The 12521-nt window shown below is 43.5% G+C and overlaps 1 protein-coding gene across 7 annotated transcripts in view; it reads left to right on the top strand.

The window, feature by feature from the left end:
- The window catches only part of AK7 (adenylate kinase 7), a 97829-nt gene that overhangs the window by 72365 nt on the left and 12943 nt on the right, over positions 1-12521 (top strand). For all 7 annotated transcript variants that reach the window (XM_054530491.2, XM_024231865.3, XM_024231863.3 and 4 more), the window contains 2 exons: positions 7581-7709; positions 8784-8852. In XM_054530491.2, coding sequence (XP_054386466.2) covers positions 7581-7709; positions 8784-8852 — 198 coding nt within the window. The remainder of the gene's footprint in view (positions 1-7580; positions 7710-8783; positions 8853-12521) is intronic.

The following is a 12521-nucleotide window of genomic DNA, read 5'->3' on the forward strand; positions in this document are numbered from 1 at the left end:
GTGGAAGCCTGGACATGGCTGCATGAGAGTCACTGAGAATTCGATCCTGGTGCAATGTTACCAGAAAGGGGGTGTCATCCTAGATCCCAGGAGCAGGTTCTTGGATCTCACACAGGAAAAAATTGAGGGTGAGTCACAGAGTATAGTGAAGTTAAGATAGTTTATTAGAGACTACTCTATTACAGAGTAGGGTGTCCTCAGAAAACAAGAGAAGGAATGCCCCACAGTGAGAAGAGATAGTTTATTGAAAGCTACTCTGTCACAGAGTAGGGCGTCTTCAGAAAGCACGAGGGGGAAGGCCATACTATAAACAGTGCTTGCGTGTATAGGTTGTTAAGAATAGTGTACTTGGCCAGGCGCAGTGGCTCACACCAGCACTTTGAGAGGCCAAGGCAGGAGGATCCCTTGAGGCAAGAAATTCCAGACCAGCCTGGGCAACATAGCAGGACCCCAGCTCTACAAAAAATACAAAAAAATAGCCAGGTGTGGTGGTGCGTGCCTATAGTTCCAGCTACTTTGGCGGGGACACAGGAGGATGGCTTGAGCCCCTCAGCCCCGGAGGTTGAGGCTGTAGAGTGGCCGAGACTGCACCACGTGGCCGAGACTGCACCACTGCACTCCAGCCTGGGTGACAGAGCAAGACCCTGTCCCCCCCCCCCACCAAAAGAAAAGGGAGAGAGAGAGAGAGAGAATGGTGTACTTTATTATAAAGGCTTATGGTCAACTTGTGACAGGCTATTAGTATTGTTTCTCATGTTACTTAAGAACATAAGTATGCTATGTTACTATTGATTTCAGTGAGAATTTACAAGTGTACTATTATCTTTAAAGCAAAACCTATTCTTAAACTAAGAATGCTTTTTGTTCTCGAAATATCAGGACATTTCCATAAGTTCTGGGTCTTTAGTTAGTTAGCATCATTAACTCGGTCCCTCAACCATAAATATCTTGTGACCAAAAATGCTCAACCCCCCGGGAATGTCACCCAGCAGGTTTGGCTTTATCTGGCCTTTATTCAAGATGGAGTCACTCCAGTTAGGACAAAGGATATTCATGACCAAGTCTCCAGACCCACTAAGGATGTATCTAGCTTGACAAGCCACTTAGTATGGATCCAACTGTACCCTAGAAATATTTTGTCAGTTTTATTTTACCTTAATATACATTTGTATAGGCAATAATTAAACGACTATTACACAACAATTCAGTGAGTTTACTTGCTTTCAAGAATAACACATGTAGTTACAAATGAGAGGCAGAAACACTGTATTAAAGACGTAAAAATAAGGCCGGGCGCGGTGGCTCACACCTGTAATCCCAACACTTTGGGAGGCTGAGGCGGGCGGATCACGAGGTCAGGAGATCAAGACCATTCTGGCTAACACGGTGAAACCCTGTCTCTACTAAAAAAAAAACAAAAAAATTAGCCGGGCGTGGTGGCGGGTGCCTGTAGTCCCAGCTACTCAGGAGGCTGAGGCAGGAGAATGGTGTGAACCCGGGAGGCAGAGCTTGCAGTGTGCCAAGATCATGCCACTGCACTCCAGCCTGGGCGACAGAGCGTAGACTCCGTTTAAAAAAAAAAAAAGACTAAAAATACATTAATTCTGGAATTCCATACAAATAAGGTAACAATTACATTTCTTTGTCAAAGTAAAGGAAAACCATGTTCGTTTTTGTTTGTTTTACCAATACACTAAAAGTAGATGAATGCCAAAAAGCTTTTATGAAACTTGTCAAGAGTTCAGATTATTTTATGTAAAAAGATTAAAATAAAATTGTTTTATTTTACCTGGCAAATGGTTTATCCAAGTATTCAAGTAGGTGAGTAAAAGAAACCAAAGAGGCCAGGTGCAGTGGCTCATGCCTGTAATCCCAGCACTTTGGGAGGCTGAGGCAGGCAGATCACGAGGTGAGGAGTTCAAGACCAGCCTGGCCAAGATGGTGAAACCCTGTCTCTACTAAAAATACAAAAATTAGCCAGGCGCGGTGGCAGGTGCCTGTAATCCCAACTACTCAGGAGGCTGAGGCAGGAGAATTGGTTGAACCCAGGAGGAGGAGGTTGCAGTGAGCCGAGATCATGCCACTGCACTCCAGCCAGGGCAATAGAGCAAGACTCCATCTCAAAAAAAAAAAAAAAAAAAAAAAAAAAAAAAAAAAAAACACGAAACCATATAATATACAACATAGGAAGGAACGATTCTTGGAGGAATTTTTTTTGGTGGGGGAAGTTAGGATTTTGCTCTGTCACCCAGGCTGGAGTGCAGTGGTGCAATCATAGCTCACTGCAGCCCCTATCTCCTGGACTCAAACAATCCTCCCACCTCAACCTCCCAAATAGCTACCATGCCCGGCTAATGTTTTTTATTTTTATTCTTTATTTATTTATTTATTTTTGAGACAGAGTCTTCACTCTGTCACCCAGGCTGGAGTGCAGTGGCATGATCTCGGCTCACTGCAAGCTCCACCTCCTGGGTTCACGCCATTCTCCTGTCTCAGCCTCATGAGTAGCTGGGACTACAGGCTCCCACCACCACACCTGGCTAATTTTTTTGTATTTTTTAGTAGAGACGGGGTTTCACCATGTTAGCCAGAATGGTCTCGATCTGACCTCGTGATCCGCCCACCTCCACCTCCCAAAGTGCTGGGATTACAGGTGTGAGCCACCACGACTGGCCTTGTTTTTTATTTTTAGTAGAGATGAGATCTCCCTATGTTGCCTAGGCTGGTCTCGAACTCCTGAGCTCAAGCCATCCTCCTGCCTCACCCCTCCCAAAGTGCTGGGATTACAGGCGTGAGCACCCGGCCTGTTCCTGGAGGGATAGTAATTGCCTACATTCTTCATGACTAGCTCTTTGGTGAACTGTCAGGATTAACATGAAAAATACACAGCCAGAGAGAGTTGTCCATTTTCCTAATAGAAAACAAACCTCATATTTCACTAACATGTAGAAACTCCATACCATTAATAAGCCTTTAGATCACCAACTTTGTTTTGGCCTTATTAAAATGCTGGAGAGTATCTCTTGATTTATGGTATTTTTTTTCTAATGCTGCCCAAATAAACCTATAATGAACCTAAAGTCACGGGCAGCAATGGACATTCTGCATGCACAATAAAAAATGCAGCTGAAAGCAAATAACCAACAACTCAAAATATTACTGAGGAAATCTGTAAGTGTAGATGAATATGTAAAAAAAAAAAAAAAAAAAAGGCAAAGGTTCGCATGAACACAGGGTTTGACCAGTTAAAATTCCACTAGAGATTACATAAGAATTTTGGAAAGTGTATATGTATAATCAAGTAAAATATTTTAAACAAGTCCATCGTGCCTCAGTTAGTTTTAAACTGCAAACTCCAATACACAGTTCTTTTAACAAATTAGTGCAATATGAACGATTTTGGAATATTAATGTGTCCATATTAGATCAAATTGAAGATTCCAAAATTTCTTCCAAGAGCCATCTTTTGCTGCTTTTTTTTTTTTTTTGGAGATGGAGTCTCACTTTGTCACCCAGGCTGGAGTGCAATGGTGCGATCTCCGTTCACTGCAACCTCCACTTCCCAGGTTCAGGCAATTCTCCTGCCTCAGCCTCCCGAGTAGCTGGGACTACAGGCGCATGCCACCACATCCGGCTAATTTTTTAATATTTTTAGTAGAAACAGGGTTTCACCGTGTTGACCAGGCTGGTTTCGAACTCCTGAGCTCAGGCAATCCACCCGCCTCGGCCTCCCAAGTGCTAGGATCACAGGCGTTAGCCACCCTGCCTGGCCGCTTCTCCTTAAGGTATTTCTTCCCTGAGTTGCTTACAGATACATTACCTGATTTAGACAAATTTATCCAAATATCAAACTGCCTGGATGAGAATGTAGATTTTTAAACTTTTGTATCTCAGCAAACAATGGAGTTTTACCCATTGCCTGGTGAACTGAGTAAAAAGCCACTGATTTTGTTTCATTTCTAATTATCTTTAAGAATAACTGTATGGATAATTCTAGTTCTGAGATACATTTATGTACCAAGTTCAAACTGGGACCCAAGTGGAACACTTTTGCTTCTGCTTCTATAAAGAAAAAAAAAGTCACATACAATGGCTCACGCTCATAATCCCAGCACTTTGAGAGGCTGAGGTAGGAAGATCACTTGAGCCCAGGAGTTTGGGACCAGCCTGGGTGGCATAGCAAGACCCTGTCTCTACAAAAAAAAAAATTAGCTAGGTATGGTGGTGTGCGAGGCACTAGGATTACCTGAGCCCAGGAAATTGAGGCCGCCGTGAGCCAAGATCCCGACACTGTACTCTAGCCTGAGTGACAGGAGTGAGACCCTGTCTCAAAAAAAAAAAAAAAAAAAAGAGAAAGGGTGATCTCTCTCATGAGGCAGACTTCCTACAAATACATAGCTTTTGCACTCTTTCCTTTTTTTTTTTTGAAAAGGAGTCTCGCTCTGTCGCCCAGGCTGGAGTGCAGTGGCACGATCTCGGCCCACTGCAAGCTCCGCCTCCCGGGTTCATGCCATTCTCCTACCTCAGCCTCCTGAGTAGCTGGGACTACAGGTGCCTGCCACCATGCCCAGCTAATTATTTTGTATTTTTTAGTAAAGATGGGGTTTCACCGTGTTAGCCAGGATGGTCTCGATCTTCTGACCTCGTGATCCACCTGCCTCGGCCTCCCAAAGTGCTGGGATTACAGGCATGAGCCACTGCGCCCGGCCTGCACTCTTTCCCTTGTGAAATCGCTGCTTGCTGTTTGGTCATCATCAGTTAAGACAGTACAGTTTCCTGGGGATGAGGGGACAGAAGCCAGGTTGTCATCCCAAATGCCGTCCCTCACATTCCCACCACTGCTCAGGGGAGCAGCTCTCTATGTCTAAACATGTTTTAGTAATTATGAATATGTGTTCATATGAACATTTTAAATATTACTGGTATTTGAAAGATACATTTAATATTTTTTTTTAGAAAAAGTAGGATGAAGTTTTTAAAAGCTGTGTAGAAGGGCTGTGCTCATTCATTTTCAAACAGAAAGCGCAGTTGCCTGCCATAGAGTGCAGTTCCCTGGCCAAAGGTCATGGGATTATCTCTAAGAGATCACATTTCTCAAGAGAAAGGCACTTGGGCTGGGTCCTTTGTGTACTGGGTCATGCCTCTTAAGCATCCCATAATCACCAAAAAATGCTGCTGGAGGTCCCTTCTTAATTACTGAGCACTTGCGTTCCGAATCAAGCAGAAATGAGTGGCTAAGCTCAGGGCCTGAAATAAACTGAGGGAGGCATTGAAGGGAATTGCAGCTAGATTTCTAGATTAAGTGCCTTTAATTTAACAACAATGCCTTTGAAAAATGAAAATAGACTGCTTAGGCTGGGCGTGGTGGCTCATTCCTGTAATCCCAGCACTTTGGGAGGCTGAGGCGGGTGGATCACCTGAGGTCAGGAGTTTGAAACCAGCCTGACCAACGTGGCAAAACCCTGTCTCTACTAAAAAATACAAATGAAATTAGCCGGGCGTGGTGGTGCACACCTGTAATCCTAGCTACTTGGGAGGCTAAGGCATGAGAATCTCTTCAACCCAGGAGGCAGAGGTTGCAGTGAGCCAAGATTGCACCACTGCACTCCAGCCTGGGTAACGGAGTGAGACTGTCTCAAAAAACAAAAAAGAAAATAGACAGCTTAAATAAAATCAGACTTAGAATATTAGTGAATCCCTTGATGCGTTTTTATTTGGCTTCATTTCTTGGCACCCCTGTGAACCTTACTGGGAAGTAATGTAGAATCATTCAGAGGAATTTCATTATGTTAAATAATACTTAAGATCTTTTTTTGTCTTAGCCATAATATTTAAATTTCTGAAAGACACAGTTATTTTCGGAAACTGCTACTGCCTAATGGGTGGTGTGACACTGAAAGGTAGAAGAAAGGAGAGGTGTTTTGTGTTTTGTTTTTTGTTTTTTGTTTTTGAGATGGAGTTTCACTCTTGTTGCCCAGGCTAGAGTGCAATGGTGCGATCTCGGCTCACTGCAACTTCCGCCTCCCGGGTTCAAGCGATTCTCCTGCCTCAGCCTCTCGAGTAGCTGGGATTACAGGCATGTGCCACCACGCCCGGCTAATTTTGTATTTTTAGTAGAGATGGGGGTTTCTCCATGTTGGTCAGGCTGGTCTCGAACTCCCAACCTCAGGTAATCCGCCCACCTTGGCCTCCCAAAGTGCTGAGATTATAGGTGTGAGCCACCGCGCCCGACCGGGAGAGGTGTTTTAATTAGATCAGTTTATTGTCATTGGTAGAGTAATAAAAAAAGAAGCCTGAAATTAGTTATTTTACATTATGTAAAATGAGGGGGGAGGAGGAGGGAAGGAGGAGGGGGAGGATGAGAAGGCGGAGAAGGATGAGGAGGGAGAGGAGGAGGGGGAGTCACTGATAAGGTAAAAGTATAATAGATTCACTGATAAGGTAAAAGAATAGTACAAACTCTGGAAAGAGATTTGAAGATCAATTTCTCTAACTTTTCAAACTTACATTACTATAATGTACACATTAAGCAAGGTAAGGATGGGGCTGCATCTTGAACATTGTAGCTGTTCAATAATTATGATGGAATGATGGATATTGTGGTGGAGTTGCATCATGTTGTTATTAAACCACTGTGCCAGTTTTAGAACAAACTCCTCCCTCCTCATCCTCCCCAAGCAGTGCCAGGAACCCAGTGTCAGGGCTTGAGAGGGAACTGTCCAGTGGGGCTGAGGTCAGAAATGCCAACTGGAAAAGACAGGGAGAAGGGAGCCGTGTTCTTTTCTGAAGCGTTACAGAGAAAAGTGCCTTTGAGGGTCGGGTCAAGTTTGATTGTTTGTCAAATCCAGCACCTTCTTTTAGTAAATCATGTGCTGGCAACATACATGAATGCTATCTCAGAATTCTCACAACAGAAGCATTTATTATTGTATAGTAAGGTTACAGAGATGTAATATCAAAACAGAAACCCTGCGGGCGGGGGGAGCTCTCTGCATTACTCTAGTTGCTGCTCCTCAATCAATTTCACCAAAAACTGGGATTACAGAACACTTTGAAAGTGCAGACATCAGCACCCGCCCATCCTCTTTCTTGCAGACAAGTTCACTGGGTTCTCCTACATTATTGTGCATTAGAATTCACGTCGTGTTCAAAATACAAAATCACATCTTTTTTACTTTAAGGGCCAAAATGTAATCCCAACATTTTGGGAGGCCAAGATGGGAGGATTACTTGAGGCCAGGAGTTCAAGACTAGCCTGGGCAACATCGCAAGACCCTTTCTCTACAAAACGTTTAAAAATCAGTGGGGTGTGGTGGTAAGCGCCTATAGTCCCAGCTACTTGGGAGGCTGAGGTGGGAGGATTGCAGAGCCTGGGAGGCTGAGACTGCAGTGAGCTATGACCACACCACTGCATTCCAGCCTGGGCAACAGAGTGAGACCCCATCTCTTTTAAAAAAAAAAAGCAAAATAGGGATTTCCAATAGTACCTGTGACTACACAACAATTTTTGAGATAACTTTAAAACAACTCTTATGTAGAATATATCCACAGTAATATATACATACGTGCTTTTTTATCAGGTCAACTAGACGATCAATATATAATTAGATTTATGAAAGAAAAGCTAAAATCAATGCCTTGCAGGAATCAAGGTTATATTTTGGATGGATTCCCAAAGACCTATGATCAAGCAAAAGACCTGTTCAATCGTAAGTTTGAGTGTTCTATTTTGAGTATTTATATTCAGATAAGTTGCAACTTTATTGTTCAGAGAAGTAGTCACTCAATTAAAGTAAACAGAAAACTAGAGACTATTTTTGAGCTTTGGCTCACCTTTCTTTAGGTAGCTTTTTTTTTCTTCTTTTTTTTCCCCCTGGATGGTGGCTCAAGGTGCATAGCCTTTTACAAATTTTTTAAAATTTTATTTTATTGTATTGTGGCACAAACACTTAACATGAGATCTGCCCTCGGAACAAGTTTTTAAGTGTGTGATACATTACTGTTGGCTATAGGCACTGTGTTGTTCAGCAGATCTCTAAAGCTTATGCATCTTGCCTGATTAAAACTTTACGCCTGTTGATTAGTAACTTGTTTTTTCCCCTCCCCAGCCCCTGGCAACCATCATCCCACTCTTTCATTCTTTGAATTTGACTACTCAGGTTCCCCATGTAAGTGGAATCATGTAGTATTTGTCTTTCTGTCACTGATTTCACTTAGCATAATGTCCTCAAGGTTCATCCTTGTTGTTGCATATAGCAGAATTTCCTTTAAAAAAAAAAAATAGACCATTCATCACCCAGGCTGGGGCACAGTGATATATACGATCATAGTTTTCTGCAGCCTTGACCTCCTGGGCTCAAGCGGTTTTCCTGCCTCAGTCTCCCGAGTAGCTGGGACTACAGGCATGCATGACCACTCCCAACTAATTTAAAATTTTTTTTGAGGCTTCACCCTGTTGCCAGGTTGATCTCTGAACTCCTGGCTTCAGGTGATCCTACTGCCTCGGCCTCTCAAATTGTTGGGATTACAGGTGTGAGCCATGGTGCCCAGCCATTTCCTTCTTTTTAAAGGCTGAATAGTATTCTGTTGGATGTATATACCACATTTTCTTTATCCGTGCATCTATCAATGTACATTTAGTTTGTGAGACTATTCCTAAAATACATGTGCTATTTATGGCTAGTTTTCATTAGTGCTTGCTACTTAAGATATTTGGATTTTTTGCTGTGATCCATAGTAATAATATATTAATAAACACAATGAGGAATATTTTGTTTTCTTAGAGGAAGATGAGGAGGAGGAAGATGAAGTCAGAGGCAGAATGTTTCCCTTTGATAAATTAATTATACCCGGTAAGTTTATTTCCCCAATATCACATTTAAAAGAATGTTCTCTGGGCTGGGCACGGTGGCTCACGCCTGTAATCTCAGAACTTTGGGAAGCCGAGGCGGGTGGATCACCTGAGGTTAGGAGTTCAAGACCAGCCTGGCCAACATGGCGAAACCCCGTCTCTACTAAAAATACAAAAATTAGCTGGGTGTCTTAGCACGTGCCTGTAGTCCCAGTTACTTGGGAGGCTGAGGCAGGAGAATCACTTGAACCCAAGGGACGGAGGTTGCAGTGAGCTGAGATCACGCCACTGCACTCCAGCCTGGGCGACAGAGAGAGACTCCGTCTCAAAAAAAAAAAAAAAGAAGAAGAATGCTGTCTGATATCTCTCTTTTCTCTTTCTTTTTTTTTCGCCAGTAACTGGGACTATAGGTACCTGCCACCATGCCCAGCTAATTTTTTTTTTTTTTTTTGAGACAGAGTCTCGCTCTGTCGCCCAGGCTGGAGTGCAGTGGCATGATCTCAGCTCACTGCAAGCTCTGCCTCCCGGGTTCACGCCATTCTCCTGCCTCAGTCTCCCCAGCGGCTGGGACTACAGGCGACCGCCACCACACCCGGCTAATTTTTTTGTATTTTTAGTAGAGACAGGGTTTCACTGTGTTAGCCAGGATGGTCTTGATCTCCTGACCCGCCTGCCTCGGTCTCCCAAAGTGCTGGGATTCCAAGTGTGAGCCACCGCGCCCAGCCTCTTTTTTTTTTATTTGCTACTCCTTAAGGAGCAGGGCTACACCATAGGCAGTGTGCTTAGAGTAGCCCAATACCCCTTTTGTGCCAAAACAATCTTTTTGAGTTTAATAAAGTAGGATTTTTTTTTTTTTAAGGAAAAAAATGAAAAGATATTCTCAAGCATAAACTTGCAAACTAGAGAATGCACCAAGGGATAAACATAAGGAATATTAAATTGCTGAAATGAATAGAAATCCCTTTGGGAACGTTGTCTTCCACTGCTCTCTCCTGTAACAAAGCAAAAGGTAGCAAATCTGTTGATGGCTTGACTTCCTGAGTCATGTAGGCTCCTTCCCTGCCCTGGTTTTGGTGCTAATCATGCCATCATCTCTTCCAAAAGACATTCAGCTTCTGACTTGAGATTGCACAGGTCAAAAGCTTTTCAGTTCACTCTTAACTCCACAGTGGTTTTATTCTATCACATATTTACACAGGGATTTCACAAAGTACTCTTGAAAGCAAAGCATAAGCAATTTATTGTACACAACAGGATTTACTTAGTACTGAGCAGGCATTTCTTGTGACCTTCCCATAAGTGTTAAAAAGTGTTGTTGTTTTTAGTCAGTTTGCTTGAGGTAGATATTCATAGGGAATCATTTTGGATCATATGATCACTAGAAGAAAAGCTGTTTTCAGCAACTTACGACAAGGCTGTAACTGAAAAGGGCCTGCCTGCTCACTGGTATCGAGTCCCCACGGGAGGCAGCTTGTGGCTGTTATCTTCTCTTGGTCTAGCACAGTTTGCAGAGAAGCTTCTGGAAGGACTGAGACCACCAGATAGCAGTCATCCTTGGGGATGGGTATTTATTGTTTGCCTGTGGGCTAAGTTGATTGGCACAGTGCCTGTAATGCCAGCACTTTGGAAGGTCGAGGTGGGAGGATCTCTTGAGCTCAGGAGTTAGAGACCAGCCTGGGCAACATAGTGAGACCTCATATCTACTAAAAAAAAAAAAAATCAAAATTTAGCTGGGGGTGGTGGCATGCACCTATAGTACCAGCTACTTAGAAGGCTGAGGTGGGAGAATCACTTGAGTGTGGGAAGTCAAGGCTGCAGGTGCCCTGATTACACCACTGCACTCCAGCCTGGGCAACAGAGCAAGAAACTGTCTCAAAAAAATTAATTAAAAAAATAAAATAAAAACTAAAGTTTATTCATCTACTTTATTGTTGATTATTAAATTCTACGTAGGTGTGTCCAGTGCATGTATGTTTATCACTTCTAGGCAATATTCACTCATTGCAAACTCTGTGCTAAATCATAACACCCTCACTGAGGCAGCTGGATACATTTCAGTTCAACTGGCAATTTGTCGTGCGCAATTTGTCATGTGCCAGGCACTCATTGAACCTTTCCACAATCCTGCAAGGCAGGAATTACACCCATGTTTACCCAATCCAGAAGCTAAAGCCCAGAGATTTATGCAAGTCCACTCACTAGTAAATGGTAGGGGGATTAAATTAAAACCCAGGTCTTCTCACTCCACTGCCTCCAAAACAATTAATGAAACCTGCCTGTGAGATAAGGATATGGAAGCACAGAGGTCAAGTGACCAAGGACTCTTAAACGTAGGCCACTGGACTTTCCTTTCTTTGTTGGACACAGTGCAAACATGTCTAAGACGTAATCTATTTGGAACGTTAATCTGTTGTTAGCAAACTTTCCAGAAATTGTCTTTATTTTCTATTTCCCTGAAAGAAATTAGGGCATTGTTTCATTTGTACTTGTAGGATTTTAATTGAGGGAGGGAACTGAATGGTGACATAGAGAGGTCAATGCCATCGAAATAATTTACGCTTAGGATTCCCTAGAGATAGGGGCACATGGGGAATGCCGGGTTTGGTCAGGCGGCAGAAGCAAGAACAAGGGGAAATGTCTAGATCAAAGCCGTTGTTGGGGTTTCTTTGGGAAAGCCAATACAGGCCACAGTGAACCGTTCGGGACTGGCTAGTTTGAGTTTAGGGGTGGTCTCTAGTTGCCTGGGGCCTAGTCCTGGGATGATTTAGAGCAAGGGAAATACTGGCCTGCTGTGTGAGATTAGATAAACGGATTGAGTGGCTTGCATAGGAGGGGCATTCCCAAGCAAGTTGTTACTATCTTTAGGTATTGGCTAGGCCTGGGAAGGGCAGCAGTCTCTCCCCAGATCTGTAAGGCCCCCCTCAAGATGTCAAAACAGACCAGGTGTGATGGCTCACACCTGCAATCCCAGCACTTGGGGAGGCTAAGGCAGGAGGATTGCTTGAGTCCAGGAGTTGGAGACCAGCATGAGCAATATAGCAAGACCCCGATCTCCACACACACAAAAACATTTTTAATTAGCTGGGTGTGGTGGCATGTGCCTGTGGTCCCAGCTACTCAGGAGGCTGAAGTGGGAGGATCTCTTGAGCCCAGGAGGTCAAGGCAGTGGTGAGCCTTGATCATGCCATGGCACTTCAGCCTGGGCGACAGAGTGAGACCCTGTCTCTTAAAAATAAGAAATCAAAGCATAAGATACAGAAAATAAAAGAAACACATTCCAAACTATGGTAATCCAGTTCTAGATGGTATTCTCTCCCATTGAGCAACCATTGTATTTTACCACTACTGTTAGCCTATGTCCAGTTTGATTCTTTCAAGACCTCTTGGTTGAAGGAGAAAAGTTTAAAGTTGTACTTACCTGATGAGTATTTGGAAATTTGTTAAAACATAGCTTTTTCGTCCTGGCGCAGTGGCTCACGCCTGTAATCCCAGCAATTTGGGAGGCCGAGGTGGGCAGGTCACCTGAGGTCAGGAGTTCAAGACCAGCCTGGCCAACATGATGAAACCCTGTCTCTACTAAAAATATAAAATTAGCCAGGCACGGTGGTGCACGCCTATAATCCCAGCTACTTGGGAGGCTGAGGCAGGAGAATCACTTGAACCCGGGAGG

Source organism: Pongo abelii, chromosome 15, assembly GCF_028885655.2.
Source record: "Pongo abelii isolate AG06213 chromosome 15, NHGRI_mPonAbe1-v2.0_pri, whole genome shotgun sequence".
Classification (NCBI taxonomy): domain Eukaryota; kingdom Metazoa; phylum Chordata; class Mammalia; order Primates; family Hominidae; genus Pongo; species Pongo abelii.